The sequence below is a fragment of the Nycticebus coucang genome, chromosome 20 (assembly GCF_027406575.1).
Source record: "Nycticebus coucang isolate mNycCou1 chromosome 20, mNycCou1.pri, whole genome shotgun sequence".
In the NCBI taxonomy this organism is placed as follows: domain Eukaryota; kingdom Metazoa; phylum Chordata; class Mammalia; order Primates; family Lorisidae; genus Nycticebus; species Nycticebus coucang.
The window spans coordinates 10,149,314-10,175,483 of NC_069799.1; the positions used below are offsets into that span (position 1 = coordinate 10,149,314).

Consider the following 26,170-nt stretch of genomic DNA (forward strand, 5'->3'; position numbering starts at 1 on the left):
GGACTGAATGAGAGGTTGCCAAACAAACTAGCCACGTGTCCAGAGAAATGGAATTTTTAGTCCCACGCCTGCCTTCAGAGAGAAGAGAGGGGTATAAAATTGATTACCATGGACCTATGATTCAATTATTTATTTCAATGAAATGAAGCTTTCATGAAAACTCAAAGGATGGGGTTTGGGAAGCTTCCAGATAGCTTGAACACCTGGTAGTTCCTGGAAGGTGGTGAGTCTGACAAGGATGTGAACACTCTGTACTCCACCCCCTTTCTTTAGATAGATACTATTGAAACTGAACTAGGTTTGAGAACATCCAGTTGGTGTCTCCTGCAAAAGTGGTTGCTTGTTTGTTGATAGGGATGTGTCCCCCCCTCACTTCTAGTCACAGAGGTCTTCTGTGCTGATTGTTGTGGTCTGAGATTTTGATTTTTTTTCTTAGAGTTTCGTTTTTTTCTATAAACAGAAAAACTGAATTTTTAGTTATTTTGCTAGCTTCCTTAAATATTGTGTGTTTTTAAATATAAATTTATGTAAAACCCTGACTAAAAAGCAGAGGCCTGCATCCAGGGACTCCCAGCTAAGGCCAATCTTGAGCTTGCCACAGGAGGTCATCCAAGGTCCAGTTAGTTCTTCCTGGGGAGCCTCCACTGCAGGTTTCCCAGCCTGCTCACACCAGCCATGGAAGGAGCACTTTAAACATTTCTGTTTTCCCAAGTACTTAAGAATTTTATTTTAGGATATGCACTTAAGCTTTTTATTTTGTTTGAAAATATGAGTGTACTGAGTGAAATGGTCTGAAGTAGCACAGATGATTTTTGAAGTAAGTTTGTTTTATGCTGAGTTTAAAAAATAGTATCTATAATGCCACATGGACTCACCATCTAGGTGAATAAATAAGCAGTGAGCAATTCTGGTGTGTCCTCTAGGAATGACCATACTCCTGATTATTTTTGTTTATTCTTTGCAGCTTGACTGTATTTCACAAAGCAGTATTTTTTCTGTTTTGCCTCCTTTGAGTTTTCAGAAACCTAATATTACTATTAATATAGTATGAATGGAAAAGAAACCATATTCTAGAAAATAATTTGAGGAGGTTTATTCAGAGCCAACATTGAGGACCATGACCTGGAGCCCACCCAAGAATTCTTGAGCACCTGGACTCACTGTGGTGGGTCACAGCATGGTTGTATACACTTCAGCGAGACAGACATTACAGGTAAAGTCATAAATCGATCCATGGGAGACATGTGCCTTCAGTTTGACCCTAAAAGGTGGGACCTCTCAAAGTGGGACCCACAGATTATAGGTGTGTTGAGCAGTTCTTCACTTGACAATTGGCTGAATGAGTCAGGCTCTGTCTAATAGACCCGGAGCCAGATAAAAGAAATGCTTGAGTTGACATAAGGATCTGTTAATCAGAGACAAAGTACAGGACATCTGTCCAGACGCGAATGGTTTGGTGCGTATATCAAGGACCTGCAGGTATGTCTTGTATGGCCTGCGGCCTGATAATGAGTCACCAGGGGCATCCCTACCCAGCGAGGAGGGCGTGATGAGGCATGTCTGCTCTCCTTTCTCATGGCTAGCAACTGAGTTTTAGGGGAACCCTTGGCCAAGATGGGGTCCAGTCAGTTATTTGCTGGGGGGAGCCTTTAGAGTTTTAGTTTATAATCTACCATTAATGTTCTGTAAAGGTGTTTTTATGGTTTCTTGTCTCCTTTTGTGGCACACATGTTACTGACTTGAGTCAATAATCTACTCCCCTAGTCCACTGCTTTTAAAATTTGAGTTGTTTTACGTTTTGGAGTGGGGGTTGAAGTTGCTAATAATGTCATTTTTGGTTTTGTTTTAAAGTTCCATGACTTCATAAATTTCTCAACTGAAAGAAAGGCACCTAATATATATTTTTCAATTGTTTCCTTGAACCATGTTGGGGATACCTGTCTGGAAGATTCAGATCCAAGCATTCTTGGATGTGAGCTCTATTTGGTCTTTACTACAAGTTTGTTGGTTTTTGTTTTTTGTTTTTATTGAGACAGAATCTCACTCACTCATTCTAGGGTTGGGTACCTTGGTTGCCTCATAGCTCACAGCAACCTCAAACTCCTGGGCTCAAGTGATTCTCTTGCCTCAGACTCCTGAATAGCTGGGACTACAAGTGCCTGCCACAATGCCCAGCTATCTTTTTCTTTTTCTTTTTTTTCTTTAGGGACAGGGTCTGGCTCTTGCTCAGGCTGGTCTTGAACTCCTGAGCTTAGGCAATCTACCCGCCTTGGCCTCCAAAGTGCTAGGATTATAGGTGTGAGCCACCTCCCGTAGCCTATAAGTTGGTTTTAAAGGCAAAGAGGAGAAAAGAATTGAACCAATAAGAAAGTTGTTTGTTAAGAATTCTCATTGGTTTACTCAAGCATTGATTAGTAATTGGCTGTACATCATTGAACTATGGTGTGTAGGTTATAGTGTCAAAGATGCCACATAGTTTACACATAGCTACTTGTGATCTTTATATCCACACAGCAAGCAGCTTCAAGAGATTGTTACTTAGCTCAGGGGCCAAGAAGTGCAGTGGAACATGACTGCTGACCCCTGAAAATGCCTGGGCCTGATATTTAGAGGAGGCCTGCATTCTGCAAATTAAAAAAAGCCTCGTGCTTTTTATCCTTTTTGATCAAATTTGTTCTTTTTGAAAGCATTGATGATCAGAGTATAAGGGTTGAGGTGTCCCTCACAACTGAGAGGGCTCTTTCCCAGATAGTCTTATTACATGTCAGGTGGTGGGGAAAAGAGAGTATGTCCTAGTGAGTAATTTTATGAATGCCCCTAAACAAAATTTAAATGACATCACATAGTGGCAAAAATGGGGTTTTAGTCGTGTCATTGACGTGTATAGCTGCTATATCACTGGTTTTATCAATCTCTAGTCTTTAGAATGTTATGGCTTTAAATTTCTTGGTGAAGTAAAACAGTGGGAAACTGGAGGGTGGTGCCTGTGGCTCAAAGGAGTAGGATTCTTCTAAATCCAAGTTCTTTAGAAGAACCGAAAGGCTACTTTTGTAATTTTATCTAGATTAGTTTCTATATTATAGCACATATTTATTCATACATTACAGCAACGGGTATTTGCAATCATATACACACACTCTTTGCTTACCTCATTTAAGTTTTGTCATCATATTGTTATTCTGAATGTGCCCTACGTTTACTATTCTGTGGGCATGGTATTGGACTAATCGTTTCTATAAAATGTCTTAGATAAAACATTTTGGAACACAGTCAACAAGTAAAAATTGCTTAGAACATAAATATTAAATTACCATTGTGTGTTAAGGAACACTTTACGTACCATTTAAAAAGATTAAATGTCCTCAAAGTACATTTTAAAAATTAGATTGTTCCAATTTGCTTTAAGCAATTGACTTTTAAGAAGTATCTAAACATAAATAATGAAAAAGGATGTGTCTTCTAATTCAATTCACAAAGAGCATATACACATAAACTAAGTGAAAACAACAGAATTAGATTTTTAAGTGTTGCTCTAATCTGATTTATTAAATCACGAATCACCACATCCTTTGTGTATCATCACATCCTTTGTGTGTCATCACATATATCATGGTGTCCTTTCATTTGCACCACGTTACTGAACCAGGCTCCGTTGTTGCACATTTATTTATTTTCAAACAAAGCTATGATGAAAATACCTTTATTGTCATATTGCAATATTTCCCATCGTATGTCCTGACAGAAACCCTTCTCAAAAGAGACTATTTTGTGTGCTCACGCTTACCACCATTAAGTCAGGTGTCTCCAGTGAGGGACATTTGGGAAACCTAGGACACATGGCTGCCTGTGAATCTCACCTAGTGTGGGTCATGCAGGGCCTGGGGTGGAAAGAGATTCTAGGTGTTTTTAAAAAGAAAGACTCGGGGCTGCACCTGTGGCTCAAAGGGTGGGGCGCCAGCCCCCTATGCCAGAGGTGGTGGGTTCAAACCCAGCCCCAGCCAAAAAAAAAGCATCACTCAGTCATCCTGCACATGAGCTGTTATGCCACAAATTGCCATGCGAGTTCATGTCTTTTTCCAGCTGGGACTGATGACTTACCAAGTCTATCAATAACCAAAAAGGGCTGGGTGCAGTGGCTGACACCTGTAATCCTAGTACTCCTAGAGGTCGAAGGAGGTGGATTGCTTGAGCTCAGGATTTCCAGACCAGCCTGAGCAAGACCAAGGCATCCCCACCACACACCCTCCTCCACCCCCCACCCCCACCCTTCCATCTTTACTACAAACAGAAAAATTAGCCAGGTGTTGTGGGTGCTTGTAGTTTCAGCTACTCCTGAGCCAAAGGTAAGAGGATCACTTGAGCCTAGTGGTTTGGGGCTGTTGTGAGGTGATGCCAGGGCACTGTAGCCTGGAGAAACAGAGTGAGACTTTGTTTCAAAATCATCCTCATCATCATCCAAAAAGTCAGAATCTAGTTTAAAGAGAGTATTTGTGTGCAGTGGTTGAAGATGATCACCCAGCAGCACAGTCAAGTTGCCTTGTGTATAAGGTCCTGCTAGGAGCAGTTACAGGTCAGTTTCCATGGGAAAAAGAGGACAGGCAGTTTCTAAGTTGTTAACCAAGAATTTACATTAAAATTACATAAGTTATTGTTTGGCTATACATTTTTTTTTTAATCACAAATTTTAGCTATGTGAAGGTAATGACTGAGGCAGCTAGTCTGGAACAACATGTCTTTAAACAATTGTCCCCAGGCATGAGTGAGGGGATTTACAGAAGTCGTGGAGTCAGGTATCTCTGGGCCTAATCAGAGGCCCTAACAGAGCCTGTTCTATACTTCTGAAAGCTTTGAGGCATTTTCTCCCCTTTAGGACACAGAGAAAATGTGTTCTGAAGGCAGACTCCTCCTTACACCCTGCTGCCACTGTGTGATTCCTGTCCACTGACACACATGCACTAGGTAATGACAAGGCCACTCCCCTTCAGGAGAAGGGCCCAAGCTCCGGGATTGCACATACAGCACAACTGCTCCTGAAGTTTACTACCAGACCTCCACACAAGTACTTAAATGACTCCTGGATTAATCCCTCCCTCAATATTGAATGTAAGGCAGGAATCTGATCAGTACCTCCAGCATCCTAGGCTCTGACCACTCAGTCATAATCTCATCTCCTATATGCACACAGGAATAAGACATAGCCCCACCTGAGCTTGTATCTGTAGCAAAAACCATTCTTTCCACCACCACTGCATTGACCTGCAGCCATGCTTCCTTGATAACTCCTTTTCTGTTCCGCCTATTTTTTTTTTAACTTTTAAACTTTCTTTTTATCCATTGAGTGTGTCTGAGGTCACCGCAGTGGTGCCTGAATGCAGGTCATCTTGTGTTTCAGATGTCCATAAAGTCAAGATCATGACCCTAGAGCTGGCTGGGGTAAGAGCAAATGCAGATTAGCAATTTGAGACATAATCCTCAAAATTGAAAATAAGGGAAGAGATTTGGGGCCCCTCCTCTTAAAGTGTTCAATTTAGAAAATTTATTCTGCGTTTTTTTCTATATCTCTTGAAAATATATGTAAATTATTTTAACAGCTAACCTGCGAACTATTGCTTTGATATTTAAGAAGCCAGAAAGATAAAGCCCTATGGAACAGTTTCTGTAGAAAAGTAGGAGACTACCTTTGGCAGGCACCTGGGTATAGTTGCAAATCTACATTTTGTTATGAAGACAAGGGAAATATATTTTTACTCTGTATATAGCCAATTTAAATTTCCTTTGAATATACCAAATGAAGGTAGCCTCCCCAATTACCAGGTGAATTTAGGATTTTCTATGTATAACAAGGTGTGCTGTCAAATCTTCTACTTTGCTTTTACAGTCTCTTAGCTGATTTACATCATAATGTTGTTTAATTATATAATAAAGGAGTTTTCTTTTTATTCTATCATCACGGTCAGTTTTAGAGGGGACTGGAGATTTTCTTGTTTCTGAAATACTGTTTAGATTTTCCTGATAAGATACAAATACATAAACTCTCTGGGAGTTTGAAGTTGGAAGATCCTTGCGCTCAGGAGTTGGAGACCACCTGAGCAAGAGCTGGACTCCATCTTTACAAAAAAATAGAAAAATCAGCTTGGCATGGTGGAGGGTGCCTGTAATCTCAGCTGCTTGGGAGGCTGAGGAAGAAGGATCACTTGAACCGAGGAATTTCAGGTCCAGTGTGCTGTTACCGTTTGTGAGGAGTTCCTGGTGTAAACAAATCTAGTGGCAGAATCTGTAAATAAGCAGGTCAGCATTAGAGGACAGGACCAGAAAATATCCATTGCCTTGACTGCGACAGTACCTGTACACTGTGTTACTAGGCATTAGGGTATTTTTGTCCTTCCTTTTACCCCAGTGTTTGCTGATCATGGACAGGTAATAGCTCATAGCTGATCCAGGCTCTCTTCTGACCCACACTTCAACCTGAGGTCTGCTGCCTGGATCACCTTGTGGGCATCAGTCTTGTGTCACTAAAGACTCTATTACCAGGATCTGAGAAGCTGACATATTGGAGATGTCCTGTACAGACTGGGCTGTACTGGCAACAGGGTTTAGTCCTGATTCTCTCTCAGGCTGGCAACAGGGTTTAGTCCTGATTCTATCTCAGGCTGGCAACAGGGTTTAGTCCTGATTCTAGTTCAGAGGAAGAGAAATGAGTGGACCGGGGTTTGTTTCTCCCCGCACAAAGGAAATGTCCTTGGTTGGTGCCTAAATGGGGGTTGCTCCAGTGTCTTGGTGCTTGGGTGAAGGAGGAGGTCTGGAGATGCGAACTCATAGGTAAATCAATTGGCTTCCTTTCACTTGGCCATGAGGACAGCACATGAAGCAGTTATGTCTTCAGTGTCCAGAAACTTTCAGTCTAGAAAAAATATATAAATGGTTGGGCTCAGTACCCTTTGTTCAGTACCAAGAAAAGAGGTATACAGGGGAATTACGCCTTCTTTGAACTACTCCTGTGGACTGTGAGTGCTGATGTCATCATGGAATAGCAATTTATGGACGGAAGAGATATTACTATTATTATGATTATTATGTCTAATGCCTTTACATTGTTGAGATACAGTAGAACTTCTGTAAGTTGACCACACAAAGGCCTGTGACAAACTGGTGAACATACACAGGTTGTCAGCATAAGGAAGTAAGCCTACTAAAATGATACATACATGTCTTGCCTGTCTGGTCTTTGAAATTATATCAACTTCAAGAGGTGGTCAACTATGGAGGTTCTACTGGATTATGTTTATAATTTTCCCTGAAAACCTTATGTGTTTGGGTTAAATTATTTGTTAGTGTATATTAAAAAATAGATAAGAATAGAGTTTAAGCAATTAAAATCAAATAAGCTCTGAGAATAATATTTCTCTTGAGCAAGCTTAAGAAAGAATTGAAAACAAACAAGAAGAGACGTGAAGCCTTGGGCCCACTCCCTGCCCCAGGCCTGTCCTAATCTGCCCTCTTCTGAACCTGATGCAAGTGTGACCCCAACCTGACCTCTTTTCTCACAGAACTGAGTAGTAGAAGTTAGACTTTTGGATGGCTTTTCCTGTTGTCTTTCCAACTTATTGCTCATAAGTTTTTAAAACACAAAAGCAGGTAAATGGGAAGAAATGACTCTGTATTTGGGGGCCTTATTTTTCTCTGATTAAAACTTGCGTTACTAGAGACATCCACCTAGCAATCTGTTTTGTATTCCTGAATATCCAATACTTGCTCTACAAGTCATACAAAGGTAATATTAATATAAACACAATTAAAAAATCTCTCTGAAGTATACTTCATTTCTTTTATTGCTCCTACTTTTCTGCCTTTATCTTTTATTTTATATAATTTCTTAAAGTCAATGATAAGAAAACAGAAGAGAAATACAAAGACTGGACCTTTCATCTGAATTCTGTGTGGAATTGAGGGACACTTAGTAGCAGACTCCAATGGTATTGTGAAGATTAATTCTCACACTGTGATGTCCCAGCATGGTGCTCTGTGACATGCTTGTAAGTGCATGGCCCCTGCTCAGTAGACATTCCATTAGCACATGTATATGCTCTTTACTACAGACTCCCTCAGACCTTGCTACCTTGAAATGGCCAGAAAAGAATGTGATCTTTCAGGAAAGTACTTGTGGTGAGAGTGTTGGGTATGAGGAACTCTGTGTTCTGTGCCTGCTGTCCCTAGCGGAATCCTCTTGATAATGGGTCTGGGGAGAGCATCATCTACATTTGAGGGACTTTTTACAGATGCCACTTCAAAGACCCCTTTGAAACCTGTAGAAACTCCTGACTTAAATTGAGGTGCAGTCCCAAATGATTTATATGCACAGCAAAGCTTGAGGGACAAGAGTTAGCTAAGAGGTTCTCAGCCCACACCTATGGTGCATTTTACAAGGGTACATGTTAAATTTACTAAGTGTTGAATATAAATGTCTTAACACAGTAACTAAGAAAATGCCGTGAAGGCTATGTTAACCAGTTTGATAAAAATATTTCAAATTGTGTATAAAACCAGCACATTGTACCCCATGATTGCATTAATGGACACATCTATGATTTAATAAAAAAAAGCAAAAAAAATTATTGACAGATTAACAATTTTTTGCAATTACATATTAGTGTTTACAGAAGAATGTACTTTATTCTTTTTGAGGAGAAGGGAAGTTTATTAATTAGCCGGCAAATGAGTAGGCTGGCAGACTCCTTTCTCAAAATATATTATTTCTTGCTCTATTACTTACAATGTATAGTTAAAATTTCTGTGTATTTTTTCTCTTTTTGAGACAGAGTCTCAGTTTATTGCTCTTGGTAGAGTGCTGTGGCGTCATAACCTCAAACTCCTGGCCTCAGTTTATCCTCTTTCCTCAGGCTCCCAAGTAGCTGCGACTACAGGTGTTTACCAGAACAACCGGCTAGTTTTAGAGATAGGGGTTTCGCTCTTGCTCAGGCTGGTCTCAAACTCAAGAGCGCAAGCAAACCACCCACATCACCCTCCCAGAATGCTAGGATTACGGAGAGTGAGCAAGCATGCCTGGACAGTTTGTATTTGTGTGCATGAAATGTAAGCATTATTTGATCAACTTTGTGTTGCTGCCTTCTTCACTTGTTTTCATTACTCTTCATAGTTATAAAATCTGCTCTGAATATTCAGTTCAGATTGTGTCTGTGCATTGGCTGCGAATATGTCCCTTTGAGATAAATTGTAAGTCGGAGAAACTGGGTAAACCAAAAGCTCTGCTGTTTACTGGAAATGGGCAAAATATTCTCATAAAAGAAAAACAATATTTTTTCATCAAGTTTTTTTTATGATTTTAAGCATGAACCCATGAGGAACTGCTAGAATGACATCTAATATACAGTAAATGTTCAGAAAATTGATGCACTTCTTGCTGTTATGTCATAATCTGTATATTTCACAAACTCTTAATTACATGTCATGCATGAATTCTTCCCTCAGTGGTCTACCTCTCTGCTGTTCAGAAATGTGGCTTTAAGACCTGAGGCATTGGTATCACTGCCGAGTTTTTTAGAAATACAGAATGTCAGGCCTGACCCAGCTCTCCATCCTGGATTAGAAAATGTATTGGAGGGCGGTGCCTGTGGCTCAAGGAGTAGGGCGCTGGTCCCATATGCCGGAGGTGGCAGGTTCAAACCCAGCCCCGGCCAAAAACCACAAAAGAAAAAGAAAATGTATTGGAACAAATCTCTAGTTCATTGTCGTACCAAATAAAATTTGAGAAATATGCTTCTAACTCATCATGACTTTCCCATTTGAGGACTAGACACAACTGATTCTATTTGATGTAAATATAGCACTCAAAAATACGTATTTCAGTGGTGATGCTTTTTTAAAATATTTATATTTTATGTAAGCATAGTATCTACACTTAACTTTGTGAATCTTACATCTTATGTCATTCTCTTTCCACACAGGTAGAGAATGCCTTAAGGAATATTAGTGTCTTTAAATTTATCTTCTTGAACTCAGATCACTTAAAATGGGTCAGAACCAAGACTCTTAATTCTCTCATTTTATCTTGGGTCAAATTAAGAACTTTGCCTATGGCCACATGGTCATAATTAATTAATGAATTTATTTATTTTTGATTCCTTGCAGAATCGTTGACATTTAGTTATGTGGCCACAGAATTGTCTCTGGAGGATTAGAAATACCTGAGCACTAAGAACTGCCTAGGGCAACATGGTCAATCTGGTTTTTAATTTATTTTTATTTCAGGAACTGTTGACATTCAGGGATGTGGGCATAGAATTCTCTCCAGAGGAGTGGGAATACCTGGACACTGCTCAGCGGAATTTGTATAGGGATGTGATGTCAGAGATCTCCAGACACCTGGACTTTGTAGGTGAGAATAACTGACCTCCAAAATTTCTAATCTACCAGAAGAGTTTTATTTCTTTCCTTTGCAGAATGTGTTTGGGAGCTTGTGCTTTGCATAAATAAGTTTCAGAATCCCATTTTCAGGAATAAAAATGGGGACTTGTTAACATACAAACAAATCTTAATATTGACCTCATTATTTATCTTTCTTGTGATGATTTTCAAATTTCACTCTAATTTCCTGGTGATTCTAGAAATTTAGTGATATGAAATATGTTATTTACACCTTAAAATCTAATTCCTCCTTTTTATTTAATTAATTAATTAATTAATTAAAGATAGAGTCTCATTCTGTGGCCCTAGGTCAGAGTGCCATGGCAGCATAGCTCACAACAGCCTCAAAGGCTGGGACCTTCAGAGTAGTTGGGACTACTAGTAGCTGGCAACCACCATAGCACTCTGGCTAGTTTTTCTGTCTTTTATTTTTTTGTCGCCCTTGGTATTGCCTGGTGTCATAGCTTACAGCAACCGCAAACTCTTGGGCTCAAGGAAGCTTGTCTCAGCTTCTTGAGTAGCTGGGACTACAGGCACCCGCCACAATGCCTGGCTATTTTTAGAAATAGGGTCTTGCTGTTGGTCAGGCTGGTTTCGAACCTATGAGCTCAGCAATCCACCTACCTCAACCTCCCAGAGTGCTAGGATTACAGGCGTGAGCCACTGAGCCCAGCTTAGTTTCTCTGTTTTTAGTAGAGACTTGGTCTCACTCTTGCTTAGGCTGGTCTTGAACTCCTGAGCTCAAGCAATTTATTTGCCTCTGCCTCCCAGAATGCTAAGATTACAGGTGTGAGCCAGTGCACCCAGCCTTCCTTCTTTTTATTTTTGATTCAGTCACACTTGAAAGTGAAGTACAGAATCCACAAATCTAAAATGCTTCTTAAATATTCTACAGGGGCTGTCAGAAAATAGTACAGTAGAACTTCCATAATTGACCTCTTCTCTATATTGACCACCTCCTTAAGTTGACCTAGTTTGCATAGGTGGGACGTGTACCACATGTACCTATGAATACAGTAGGCCTAGTTCTTACACTGATCTCCTTCATATATTCCCAGACTGTTACTCCCATGGGTGGTCAACTTAAAGAGGTTCTGTTGTATTTAGGAAAATAATTTTTTAGAATCTTCAGTAACATTCTGTCTTTTAGGCTAGCCATAGTGGCTCATGCCTATAATCCTAGGCGAAGGTGGGTGGATTGCCTGAGCTCAGGAGTTCGAGATCAGCCTGAGCAAGAGCGAGACCCTGTCTCTAAAAAATAGCCGAATGTTGTGGCTGGTGCTTTTGTAGTCCCAGCTACTTGGGAGACTGAGGCAAGAGGATTGTTTGAGCCCAAGAGTTTGAGGTTACTGTGAGCTATTAAATCACAGCACTTGTTCCAGGGCAACAAATGAAACTCTGTCTCAATAAAACATAAACAAAAAACCCCATTCTCTCTTTGGGCATCGCCTGTGGCTCAAAGGAGTAGGGCACTGGTGCCATATACCGGAGGTGGTGGGTTCAAACCTGGCTCCGGCCAAAAAAAACAAACAAAAAACATTCTGTCTTCTCTACTGAGTAGGATAGCAAGTTGAAAATTGAAAATTTATTTGTCTGTTTCTAATAAAAGTAGAACTTGCTGTCTCTGAGGTAGACCTGGTCACCTTCTGAAACAAATCCAAATACCTAGGTAGATGGGAATGAATGAAGCAGGTGACACAGGTGATAGGTCCAAAGGTCAAGTAAGATGCCAGACCGTAGGGTGTGGATTAAGAAGCTCTGACACAAGGAAACTAAATTTTTAGAAGCCTAAGTTTATTTCTTCTGTCATCACAGAAGGAAATTTTTTTCTCATGCTCTTAAATTTTCTGAGGATTGATTTTTCTTAAGATAACTAAAAAACATTATCTGAGGCTTCCCTTTGCTCTTCAGTAAACTTTCTTCAAATTCACAGCAAGAGCCAAAGTTCTTGGCTTGGCCTGGGAGGGCCCATATGATCTTCTCATCCACTCACTGGGGGTTCTTGAGAAAATTCGTGCATATTTCTTACTACCTCTGTGTTAAAACATTTGAAAGTTTTGTTTTGCCTCATGAGAGAAGTGTGTGAGCATAGTAGTGGACATAGAGATGTTTGGTTTAGAAATCTCAGAAATACTGTAGGACACATGTCAAGTATTTTCTGTTGAATTAACTTTTAATCTCGTGGAGAGTTCACAGTAAATTCTCTAGGAATTGAGATGCTGTAATTTAATTAGTGCACAAGACAGCTCCCTTTAATTAAATATTAAATTACATATTAAATATTTAAATGATACAGAAAAGTGCATGCAAAGGGGTAAATTTGGCATGGATATCAATAAAAAAAGAGACATCAGGGTAATAAAGCCAGTTGCTCTGATTCAGCAAGGGTCGCCTTACGGACATAAAAAGACTTCCAGTCCATGTCTTGTCATTATTGGAAAGGGGGATCACAATCTCCCCAAAACACAGGCTGGACTAAAGGTGGTTCTATTAAGTAAGCCCAGCAGATGTGTTCTGCTCTAGTGGCAGAGAAAAAAATACAATAAAAGGAGAAAGCACACCTTGACAGAGTTCTGAACTATCCTTGTAAGGCAAGCCAGGAACTTGTTCTCAGGTGTTGGAGGAGCCTTGAACAGTCTCTAAGAGAGTTGGCGTCCTGGAATAATTTATTAAGTGATCATCATGTCACCAGGGTGTCCCTTGTATTTGGAGCAGGAATACTTGTGGATTCTGCTGAAGACTCATCCATTGAAAGGGCTTCTGCATTGAAATGGTCCTTCCAGCTCATGTGTGGTCCTTTTCATTGGGAATCCACACAGGTCATGTTGATGTGGAAACACATCCATATCCTCTCACCCATGTTAAGACTGGATAAGGTCCTTCCCAGTGGGTTAAATCCAAGGATAGTAGAAATAATCATCGATCCTTGGGCCATGCCAGTTTGGAGGCACCTTGGGGGTGCCACTGAAATGCTATTAGTGTTTGAATTCAAAAGATTAATTCTTATAAGGGCTTTGTTAATAATACCTCTGAAGTGAGTGATACAGGCGTCATAGCCCTCTTTTTTTTTTTTTTTATGTAAGTTTTTGAAGTGCAATTAGTATGTTCTACAGTGGCTTGTCCTGTGGGGTTGTAAGGTATTCCTGTAATATGTTGAATTTGCCAATTAAGGAAGTTTTGAAAAGTATTACTGGTATAACACAGGCCATTGTCTGTTTTTAGTTTTTTGGGAATTCCCATATAAGCAAAATATTCTAGTAAATGGGAGACGGCAAGTTTTTCTCCATTTTATAGTGTAGTGTGGATATACCCAGTACAAGTGTCAACAGTGACATGGATAAACTTAAGTATGTTGAATGATCTATAATGTGTAACATCTGTTTGCCATAGTTCATTATTGTGTAATCCTCTAGGGTAGTAGCTTTTTCCAAGGAAAGGAAGGTTCTTGCACAGATTGACAATCGGAGCAAGCTTCTACTATTTGTTTAGCAAGTTTATCAGTAATTTGAACTCATATACTAATGCTTTGGTATTTTGATCATGAAATGCAAGGGAAGCTGAAGCCTTTTGTACTGAGACAGTAAATACTTATTTTCGGGAAATTAGTGTATCAACTTGTTCATTACCTAAGGCCATAGGGCCTGGCAGTTTAATATGGGCTCTGATACGGATGTTAAAATAAGAGTGTTTACAATTGCAGAGTAAGGTTTATAATTCTAACAACAGAGAAATCGAGACTAGCCTGAGGAAGAGTGAGACTCGGTCTCTAAAAATAGCTCAATGTTGTGGCAGATGCCTATAGTCCTAGCTGCTCGGGAAGCTGAGGCCAGAGAATCGCTTGAGCCCAAGAGTATGAAGTTACTGTGAGCTATGATGTCATGGAATTACTGAGGGAGACAAAATGAGCCTATCTCTCAAAAATTAAAAATAAATTAAAAAAATAAAAATAGAGAAAGCAAAGGCTCATTATTAGTTTTTTTTTGACATGGGAGTTAGGTAAATGCTGGGTTGTAAACACTGCATACTGGTAATTACTTATGATGTTAAGTGGTCATTAATAGTTTGAAAAGCTAGGATGATTGTTGCTAATTTGGCTTGTTGAGTGGTTTTGTGTCCTGAGAAGGTTTTGTACATCCATTGAGTTTGTTCAAACCAGGCAGTTCCTATTAAACTGTTTTTTTTAGAGCCATCAGTAAAGACATTTAAAGTCTAAGGTAAAGTCTGAGGGGAAGTTAAAATTACTTAGTTAAAAGGAACCAGTAGAAATCAATTGTGAGAGAAGATGTGAGATATTTTGATAAAGTAATTGGTAAAGTCTGGGAGGGCTATTTGTATAGTTAATGAAGAAACAGTTAAATTTTCTACTTGGTCAGCAAGTGCTGGTGAATGTGTATTGTATATGTCTTTTTTGATATTTGTAAGCAACGATGTCTTGCTTTACTAATTATCTTAGGAAGTTGTTTTACCGTTGTATAAATGTATTTTTTAGGTGTGACTGGTTAAAAAGACCCATTCTAGAATTAAACTGTTTTGGAGGTTTTGAAACAAAATGTCTGAACTGCATGTGGGTATGTTAATTATTAATAAGTCAATGGGAAAAGTTAATCATATCTGAAGCAAAACTTTGTTTTATAGTATTTAAAATGAGAGATAATTCAGTTTTAGCTTCTGAAGATAAAATTCGTGGGGAATTGAGTTGAGGGTCAGCTTTTAATGTGTCGAGTAAATAAGACAATTGATAATTAGGAATTCCTAAATAGGTCTAAGCCAATTAATGTGGCTTAATAATTGTTTTAAACGATTTAAAATTAATTGAGTTGGAAGGAAGAAGTGAACTTTTTTTGAGACAGAGTCTCACTTTGTTGCTCTTGGTCGAGTGGCATGTTATCATAGCTCACAGGAACCTCGAACTCTTGGACTCAAGTGATTCTCTTGCCTCAGACTCCCAAGTAGCTGGGACAGGCACCTGCCACAGTGCCCATGGTTTTTTTTTTGTTGTTGTTTGGTTGGTTTTGGTTTTTTGTGGGTTTTGGCTGGGGCTGGGTTTGAACCTGCTAGAAACAAGGTTTTGCTCTTGCTTAGCCACCTACCTTGGCCTCCCAGTGCTAGGATTACAGGTGTGAGCCACCACGCCTGGCAAAAATTGAACATTTTGAGGGTAAATGGTAGAGTTGTTCAATCAGTATGCTAAATAAGAAATGGGAGTAGTTGTCTCTACTCTTTCTGGGGATATAATTAAACCATGATGAGAAATCTATTGTTTAAGGTTTTTATAGGCATCATGAAGAATAGCTTTTTCTGTCTGATGCCATGAGAATATCCTCCATTTAGTGATAAATTAAAAATGTTGAAAAAAGTTTTCTGGTTGGTTTTTATAATTTTTCCAACTTGAAGTTGGCAAATTGTGGGACTATTTCTCATCCCTATGGTAAGACTTTCCACTGCTAACATTGAAATGATTCTTCTAAGTTAATGCTAGAGATAGAGAAAGTGAATTTTTCATAGTCTTGAGATGCCAAAGGTATGGTGAAAAAGCAGTCAAGTCTATGACAAGTTAGTGCCAATATTTTGGTATCATTTGAGGTGCTGGTGAACCAGGTTGTAAGGCTCCCATGGGTTGACTGACAGCTTTAATTGCTCTTAGGTCATGGAGAAGTCCCTATTTTCCTGACTTTTTAGGTATAGTAAACACTGGCCTATTCCAGGGAGAAGTTGATTTTTCTGTGTCTATCTTTGTTGTTCTACTAGGCTTTGTAGTTGGTGAAGTCACTCTTTTGAAAGTGGCTATTGATCTACCCAAACTGGCATTTTATCAGTCTAGGTTAAAAGAATGGGGGACTGTGATCAAGGCCCCCACTAAAAAGGAAGTATCTGGACAATAGTTTTTCACTAAGTAAATCTCTCCCCCAAAGTGAATAAGGCAGGGGGCGAATTAAGGGTTTTACAATTCCAGTTCTTTTTTATGGTCCAGTAAGTATTGGGAGCTTTCCCAGGCCTCAGATGGGACTACTACTCCCATGACATTACAACTTTATGGCTTTTTAGGCCAATTAAGGGGCTATTGGGAAGTTGAAATAATGGAAACATCGGCCCCTGTATCTAGTAACCCATGAAACATGTGTATAGCCCAACAAATGAATGGATACAATCTCTTCTGTGCCCAGCCTAGGAAACTTACATGAAATTGACCAGGCCTGGAAAATGAGGTTCCTGGTTCAGCCACAAGTGCAGGGGAGGGAGACAGAGGCAGGGCGGAGACACCGTGGTGGTGCTCCCTGAGCTGGCAACCTGGAGCTGTCCCCTCAGCAGTTGTCAGCCCCTCTGGCCATTGGAGCCTCTCCCCTCCCCCATTTTCCCACCTGCTGGCTCTTCTGATGGCTGCTACAGCACCAACACACAGGAGAGGGACTGGCAGGTCCTCTGGTCAGCACCGGCTGTGCAGGCTGGGACACCACCCCCCTGTAGAGATAGGGCAGAGCCCCAGGCACTGTGTAGGGTAGGAGGTGTTTTTGTTTTTCTGGGATAAATACAGGTGGTAGGGAATAGGTCATAATTTTTATCTGGTGTATATAGTCAGAGTCACTGACTTCTTGAAATGACTATGATTCCCTTTTTGGACAATTGCCTTTAGGCAAGGGCTCATTTAATTCAGTTTCTAAAAGCTGGACTTGGAATGGAATTAATGAATACTCTTTTATGGGAAGGAGATCAACTCCTGTAGTTCCTGAGGTGGCTGAGGCTAGTTATTTGTGGAGTTGGAGAGTTGTTTTGAACCGAGAATTGGCTGACATCCCTCTTGGTTTGGTTTGGAGCATGGAGATTTGCACCCCTCTTGAAGCTTCCCGGCTGACTTAAAGGTTGGCCATTGGCATGATATTTGGAGTGGCACTGATTGGTCCAAAGCAAGCCTTTGCCACATTGAGGGCATGGTTTATCAGCAGGCTTGATAACCTTTCTTTTTTCCTTCTCTTTTCTTTCTTTTTTTTTTTTTTTTTGGAGACAATCTCACTCTGCCACCATTGGAAGAGTGCCCTGGCATCATAGTTCACAGCAACCTCAAACTCTTGAACTCAAATGATTCTCTTTCCTTAGCCTCCCCAAAATAGCTGGGACTACAGGTGCTTGCCATAACGCCCCTCTTGCTCAGGCTGATCTCAAACTCCTGAGCTGAAGCAGTATGCCCACCTCAGTCTCCCAGAGTGCTAGAGTTACAGGCATGAGCTACTGTGCCTGGCCACCTTCCTATCTTTTAATGACTTCATTTTCCAGACTGGGCAACTTTTTGCAAAATGATCATTAGTTCTGGATTGAAAGCATTGCGATTTTTGCAAAGCTTGTAAGGTGGCAGCCAGAATGCCAGCCTTATGGGCTTCTGTGCCAAAATTTTGACAGGCCAATATAAATTTTCCTATGTCTTTATCATCTTTATGAATAAGCAATAATCTTCGTTTGCATTTTTCTTTTTTTTTTTTTTTTATTGTTGGGGATTCATTGAGGGTACAAAAAGCCAGGTTACGCTGATTGCAATTGTTAGGTAAAGTCCCTCTTGCAATCATGTCTTGCCCTCATAAAGTGTGACACACACCAAGGCCCCACTCCCCTCCCTCCGTCCATCTTTCTGCTTTTCCTCCCCCCCATAACCTTAATTGTCATTAATTGTCCTCATATCAAAATTGAGTGTAGAATTCATGTTTCTCCATTCTTGTGATGCTTTACTAAGAATAATGTCTTCCACATCCATCCAGGTTAATATGAAAGATGTGAAGTCTCCATTTTTTTTTAATAGCTGAATAGTATTCCATGGTGTACATATACCACAGCTTGTTAATCCATTCCTGGGTTGGTGGGCATTTAGGCTGTTTCCACATTTTGGCGATTGTAAATTGAGCTGCAGTAAACAGTCTAGTACAAGTGTCCATATGATAAAAGGATTTTTTTCCTTCTGGGTAGATGCCCAGTAATGGGATTGCAGGATCAAATGGGAGGTCTAGCTTGAGTGCTTTGAGGTTTCTCCATACTTCCTTCCAGAAAGGTTGTACTAGTTTGCAGTCCCACCAGCAGTGTAAAAGTGTTCCCTTCTCTCCACATCCACGCCAGCATCTGCAGTTTTGAGATTTTGTGATGTGGGCCATTCTCACTGGGGTTAGATGATATCTCAGGGTTGTTTTGATTTGCATTTCTCTAACATAAAGAGATGATGAACATTTCTTCATGTGTTCGTTAGCCATTCGTCTGTCATCTTTAGAGAAGGTTCTATTCATGTCTCTTGCCCATTGATATATGGGATTGTTGGCTTTTTTCATGTGGATTAATTTGAGTTCTCTATAGATCCTAGTTATTAAGCTTTTGTCTGATTGAAAATATGCAAATATCCTTTCCCATTGTATAGGTTGTCTCTTTGCTTTGGTTATTGTCTCCTTAGCTGTACAGAAGCTTTTCAGTTTAATGAAGTCCCATTTGTTTATTTTTGTTGTTGTTGCAATTGCCATGGCAGTCTTCTTCATGAAGTCTTTCCCCAGGCCAATATCTTCCAGTGTTTTTCCTATGCTTTCTTGGAGGATTTTTATTGTTTCATGCCTTAAATTTAAGTCCTTTATCCATCTTGAATCAATTTTTGTGAGTGGGGAAAGGTGTGGGTCCAGTTTCAGTCTTTTACATGTAGACATCCAGTTCTCCCAACACCATTTATTGAATAGGGAGTCTTTCCCCCAAGGTATGTTCTTGTTTGGTTTATCGAAGATTAGGTGGTTGTAAGATGTTAGTTTCATTTCTTGGTGTTCAATTTGATTCCAAGTGTCTATGTCTCTGTTTTTGTGCCAGTACCATGCTGTCTTGACCACTATGGCTTTGTAGTACAGACTAAAATCTGGTATGCTGATGCCCCCAGCTTTATTTTTGTTACAGAGAACTGCCTTAGCTATACGGGGTTTTTTCCGGTTCCATACAAAACGCAGAATCATTTTCTCCAAATCTTGAAAGTACGATGTTGGTATTTTGATAGGAATGGCATTGAATAGGTAGATTGCTTTGGGAAGTATAGACATTTTAATAATGTTGATTCTTCCAATCCATGAGCATGGTATGTTCTTCCATTTGTTAATATCCTCTGCTATTTCCTTTCTGAGGATTTCATACTTTTCTTTCTAGAGGTCCTTCACCTCCTTTGTTAGGTATATTCCTAGGTATTTCATTTTCTTTGAAACTATGGTGAAGGGAGTTGTGTCCTTAATTAGCTTCTCATCTTGACTGTTATTGGTGTATACAAAAGCTACCGACTTGTGGACATTGATTTTATATCCTGAAACATTACTGTATTTTTTGATGACTTCTAGGAGTCTTGTGGTTGATTCTTTGGGGCTCTCTAAGATCATTTCGTCAGCAAAGAGGGAGAGTTCGACCTCCTCTGCTCCCATTTGGATTCCCTTTATTTCCTTGTCTTGCCTAATTGTATTGGCTAGAACTTCCAGCACTACGTTGAATAGTAAAGGTGACAGAGGACAACCTTGTCTGGTTCCAGTTCTAAGAGGAAAAGCTTTGAGTTTTACTCCATTCAGTAAAATATTAGCTGTGGGTTTGTCATAGATAGCTTCAATCAGTTTTAGAAATGTGCCACCTATGCCTATACTCTTCAGTGTTCTAATTACAAAAGGAAGGATGCTGGATTTTATCAAATGCTTTTTCTGCATCTATTGAGAGGATCATGTGATCTTTATTTTTGCCTCTGTTAATATGGTGGATAACGTTTATGGACTTGCGTATGTTAAACCAGGCTTGCATCCCTGGAATGAAGCCTACTTGATCATGATGAATGACTTTTTTGATGATAAGCTATTGGCTAGGATTTTGTTGAGAATTTTTCCATCTATATTCGTGAGTGAGATTGGTCTGAAATTCTCCTTTTTGTTTGGGTCTTTTCCTGGTTTTGGTATCAGGGTGATGTTTGCTTCATAGAATGTGTTGGGGAGGATTCCTTCTTCCTCCATTTTTTGGAATAATTTCTGCGGTACAGGAATAAGCTCTTCCTCGAAGGTTTGATAGAATTCTGGTGTGAAGCCATCTGGACCAGGGCATTTTTTGGTTGGAAGATTTTTTATTGTTTCCTTGATCTCATTGCTTGAAATTGGTCTGTTCAGGAGCTCTATTTCTTCCTGGGTAAGTCTAGGGAGAGGCTGTGATTCCAGATATTGATCCATTTTCTTCACCTTGTCAAATTTCTCGGCATAGAGTTTCTGGTAATATTCAGAGATGATCTCTTGTATCTCTGTGGGATCAGTTGTTATTTCCCCTTTATCGTTTCTGATTGACGTTACTAGAGATTTTACTTTTCTATTTCTCATTAGTCTGGCCAATGGTTTGTCTATTTTATTTATTTTTTCAAAAAACCAACTCCTTGTTTCATTAATTTCCTGAATGATTCTTTTGTTTTCAATTTCATTGATCTTTGATTTGATTTTGGATATTTTTCTTCTGCTCAGTTTAGGCTTAGATTGTTCTTCTTTTTCCAATTCCATAAGATGGTTTGTGAGATTGTTGATGTGCTCTCTTTCTGTTTTTCGAATGTAGGCATCTAAAGCGATGAATTTTCCTCTCAAAACTGCTTTTTCAGTATCCCACAGGTTTTGGTAGCTTGTGTCTTCATTGTTGTTATTCTCAAGGAAGTTAGTGATTTCCTGTTTTATTTCTTCCTGCACCCATCTGTTATTCAACAGAAGATTGTTTAATTTCCATGCCTTCGTGTGGGGTCGAGTGTTTTTGTTAAGAGTTGAGTTCCACCTTTAGTGCCTCATGGTATGAGAAGATACAAGGTAAAATTTCCATTCTTTTGATTCTGTTGATATTTGTTTTGTGTCCCAGGATATGATCAATTTTGGAGAATGTTCCATGGGGTGATGAGAAGAATGTATATTCTTTATCTTTGGGATGGAGTGTTCTATATGCGTCTATCAAGCACAGTTGTTCTAGGGTCTCATTTAAGTCTCTTATATCCTTGTTTAATTTCTGTTTAGAGGATCTGTCCAGCTCTGAGAGAGGAGTGTTAAGGTCCCCTGTTATTATGGTATTATCAGATATCATATTGCTCAGACTGAGTAAGGTCTTTTTCAAGAATCTGGGAGCCTTTAAATTGGGTGCATAGATATTTAGAATTGAAACATCTTCTTGTTGTATTTTTCCCTTGACCAATATAAAGTGATCATCTTTGTCTTTTTTGACTTTAGTTGCTTTAAATCCACATGAATCTGAAAATAAGATTGCAACTCCTCTTTTCTTCTGAATGCCATTTGCCTGAAAAATTGTCTTCCAACCCTTGACTCGGAGCTTTAATTTGTCTTTTGAAGCCAGGTGTGTTTCTTGCAGACAGCAAATGGATGGCTTGTGTTTTTTAATCCAGTCAGCCAATCTATGTCCCTTCAGTGGGGAATTCAAACCCTTGACGTTTATTGAGATAATTGATAAGTGTGGTAGTATTCTATTTGTCTTATTTGGTGAGAGTCCATTGCTTAGTTTTATCTTTTGCATCAGTGTGGAGGTTAGGTTCTGTCCTTTGATTTCTGAGTTCTCACTTTGCTGCTGATCCATTGTGGTGCTCAGTGTGCAGAACACGTTGAAGTATTTCCTGGAAAGCTGGTCTTGTTGTGGCGAATTTCCTCAATGTTTGTATATCCGTAAATGATTTGATTTCTCTGTCAATTTTTAAGCTTTGCTTAGCAGGGTACAGAATTCTGGGCTAGAAATTGTTCTGTTTAAGTAGGTTAAAGGTAGATGACCATTGTCTTCTTGCTTGGAAAGTTTCATTAGAGAAGTCTGCGGTCACTCTGGTGTATTTGCCCCTGTAGTTCAACTGGCGCTTACTCCGGGCAGCTTACAGAATCTTTTCTTTTGTCTTGACTTTGGACAGGTTCATCACAGTGTGTCTTGGAGAAGCTCGGTTAGAGTTGAGGCGACCTGTGGTCCGATATCCGTCTGAAAGCAGTGTGTCAGAATCTTTGGTTATATTTGGGAAATTTTCTTTTATAATATTCTCTAGTATGGCTTGCATTCCTCTGGGGCATTCTTCTTCCCCTTCTGGGATTCCTATAACTCATATGTTGGAACGCTTCATAAAGTCCCATAATTCTGACAGTGAACGTTCTGCTTTCTCTCTCTTCTTTTCTGCCTCTTTTACTATCTGAGTTATCTCAAGAACATTGTCTTCTACCTCTGAAATTCTTTCTTCTGCATGGTCTAACCTGTTGCTGATACTTCCCATTGCATCTTTAAGTTCTCTAATTGACTGTTTCAGTTCCTTCAGCTCTGCTATACCCTTTTTATATTCTTCATATCGTTCATCTCTTATTTGATTCTGTTTTTGGATTTCCTTTTGGTTATTTTCCACTTTATTAGCAGTTTCCTTCATTGTTTCCATCATTTCTTTCATTGTTTTCATCATGTGTATTCTAAATTCCCTTTCTGTCATTCCTAATATTTCTGTGTAGGTGGAATCCTCTGCAGTAACTACCTCATGGTCCCTTGGCGGGGTTGTTCTGGACTGGTTCTTCATGTTGCCTGGAGTTTTCTGCTTATTCTTCCTCATGAGTGATTTCTTTTATCTGTTTCCTTGCCCTAATTTTCCTTTCACTTCCTCTTGCTCTTGAAGTTCTCGTGCCTGTGGACTAAGAGTTCGTTGAGTCCTTTTGGTACAGGACCAGAAGGGAAGAAGGTTGAAGAGCAAGAAAGGGATGAAAGAAAGGAGGACCGAGTGAAAAGAAAAAAAAAATAGATAAAGGAGATGGGGTGGGTAAAAGGAATATTGACAAAAAGAAGAGAGGCACATAAAGAGGGAGACAGAGCAATATAGGTGTACAGTAGGGTACTTTGACACAACCTCTAAAAAAAAACCCCTTCTGGGGTGCCCAGTTGGGTGGGTCCCTTGAGGTCAGCAGCTCTTTGCTAACCTGATCCAACACAGTATCCCACCTCCACCAAGTTGAGAGGAAAGACAAAAATGCTATAAATCAAACCAAAGCAAGTAAACAGAAAACTTTACGGGATAATATTAGGTGAAAAAACAAATAATAGTGGTAGAAACACTAACAAAAATGAAGTTCTAGTTATTAAAAAAGCTAGCAATGGGAAATTATAATTAAGCTTGGAAAATTGAGAAAGAAAAAAGATCTGTACGGAAAAGGTTGAAATTAAAAAACAAAACAACATCAACAACATCAAAATAAACAAAAAAAATCCAAACCAAAAAAAATAATAAAAATAAAAATAAAAAAAAAACAGAAAAAAACAAAACACAACCAAGAACAAAGCAGTATGTATGTTGTTGAATATTGTATGGGCAGCACGTGGTCTTCTGGGGTATGAGATGTTAGTCACAGTTCTGATACGACTGGAGGCTGCTGATTTCTAAAACTCCAGCAGGTAGATACCCTAAATCTCTCCTCAGCCCACTTAAAAGGCACTTTGAACTTGTAAACTTGCTGAGCAGAAGCTTTCCCAGGGAAGTGCTTGTCGCTGGAATCACTGCTGAAGTGTCTATCCTCTTACCCAGTGTGCCAAAACCGGTCTCACTTTGCCTCTGAGGGTTAGGGCTGCAAGGCAGCTCAGACCCCACCCTTAGGCTACTCAGTCGCTGGGTTACCAGCTCCCACCCGATTCTAGCTCTGCGACACTGAGTGCGGAGCTTGCCGGGGCAGATCGCTCACAGTAGCTCCCTGTGACCCACAGCCAAACACTATTAGCTCCATCTGGCTCAGCGGCTCAGACTGGGGCCCTAGACAAAGTTCTCCACATTCATGCTCAGGCTCTCCCCAAGGCAGTTCAACTGAGTGCCAAGTCCAGAGACGCCAAAACAGTTCACAGGTAAGGCCTTTCCGGTTTGCAGTCTCGCTGGTACTGAACTTACAGTTGCGGGCGTGTTTAGACCGATTGAACACACGCGACCACTTGCCAGTTTTCCACTGTTTTAGTCCTCCTCTTGGGGTGCAGAAGTTTCTCACTGACTCTCTGTATCCTCACAGGGGTGATGATAGGCATATCCCACCAGCCAGAGATGTCTGGAGTCCTGTCTCGCCAGACTCACGGTGCCCAGATGCAAGGAAGCTGTTACTCGGCCGCCATCTTGCTCTCCTCCCCCGCCTGGACATATTTCTTAGCAGGGCACCAAATAAGGAGAAATGAGAAGGCACTAAATTCTTGGATAGTCATGGAGGCCTGAGAAATTTTAGAACTGTAATTCATGGGCAGCGCCTGTGGCTTAGTGGATAGGGCGCAGGACCCATGTTGGTTTGCATTTTTCAAAGGCTAATTGTTGGAGAAATTCATCAGCCATAGCGGCATTGTCCATTGTCGCTTACAGTAAGAGATCTATGAATTTATCATGATTCTTGTTCTCCTGGGCAAATGGAAGTTAATGAGCCATGAGAAGAGCAGGTTGTCTGGTAATTTACACCACACTTGTAATGTAATCTGGGTGCATTGTTGAAATGCGCAGTGGTCCATTCCCCCCTGTCGAGGGCGCCTTCTCCCATGAGCATGTTGGTGTCAGTAGAAATGCCATCATTCAGTTTTTCAATAACTTGTTGGGCATACCCATCTCTGTACTCTGACCTCCAAATGGCAAATTGTATCGGAGTAAGGAGTGTTTTGACTAACCCAATCCAATTGAAAGGAGTCATTTCATACCCATCTCCTATTCCCATTAACAGGGCTATAGTAAAAGAAGTCTTTGAGTTCATAACTTGTGGATACTTTATCTTAATTCTTCAAAGACTGAAAAGGGAGCTTGGCACCTGTAGCTCAGCGGCTAGGGCACCAGCCACATACACCAGAGATGGCAGGTTTGAACCTAGCCCAAGCCTGCCAAAGAACAATGACAACTACAACAACAAAATATCTGGGTGTTGTGGCAGGCGCTTGTTAGTCCCAGCTACTTGTGAGGCTGAGGCAAGAGAATTGCTTAAGCCCAAGAGTTTGAGATTGATATGAGCTGTGACACCACAGCACTCTGAGGACAACATAGTGAGACTGACTCAAAATAAATAAATAAATAAATAAAGACTGAATAGGGTAAGTGTTCAAATTCCATGTGGTTGGCGGTGCCCGTAGCTCAGTTGGTAGGATGCCAGCCACATACAACGAGCCTGGCAGGTTTGAACCCGGCCCAGACCTGCTAAATAACAATGACAACTGCAACAAAAAAATAGCCGGTGTTGTGGTGGGTGCCTATATTCCCAGCTACAGGACTTGGGAGGCTGAGGCAAGAGAATTGCTTCAGCCCAAGAGTTTGAGGTTGCTGTGAGCTATGATGTCACAGCACTCTACCAAGGGTGACAGCTTGAGACTCTGACTCAGAAAAAAAATAAAATTCTATGTGGTTGTTTTTTATGATGCTAGGAAGGTGACATAGTTTCCCTGTACTAATCTTTCTTTTACACCCTCCTGAAAAGAAGATTTATAGTTATTATGTTACACCCGAGAATTGCGGTCCCCAATGACCACACAAGAGAGCCAGACACAGATGCGATCACACAACGGTGTTTATTCAAGCTCGAGCCTGGGCTGTCAGCACCCTCAGATGCAGCTGGGACCGAGAGCCCTGTGCTCACTGCACACAGGTTTTTATGAGGGGGGTATGGGGTGAGAGGTGTGGGAAGCAAAGCTGATAGGGTCTCACCAATTTTAACGGTAGGGGTGGGGGGCGGACGCACTCCTGGAGATAGGGAATGTATCCTGGCATATAGGGATGGGTGTGGTTCACTAACAA

General features: G+C 40.3%; 2 protein-coding genes across 3 annotated transcripts in view; both read left to right on the forward strand.

Moving 5' to 3' along the window:
- Nucleotides 1–26,170, forward strand: part of LOC128573137 (zinc finger protein 501-like) — a 501,109-nt gene that overhangs the window by 47,294 nt on the left and 427,645 nt on the right. The gene's annotated exons all lie outside the window — the stretch shown is intronic.
- LOC128572280 (zinc finger protein 420-like) overlaps nucleotides 1–26,170 on the forward strand; it is a 55,058-nt gene that overhangs the window by 3,905 nt on the left and 24,983 nt on the right. Inside the window, exons 1-2 of one of the 2 annotated variants that reach the window (XM_053572111.1) lie at nucleotides 7,894–7,973; nucleotides 10,267–10,393. In XM_053572111.1, the coding sequence (XP_053428086.1) occupies nucleotides 7,971–7,973; nucleotides 10,267–10,393 (130 nt within the window). In that variant the 5' untranslated portion in view covers nucleotides 7,894–7,970. Of the gene's footprint in view, nucleotides 1–7,893; nucleotides 7,974–10,266; nucleotides 10,394–26,170 lie in introns of those variants that run through there. The other variant, XM_053572110.1, reaches the window with a different exon arrangement.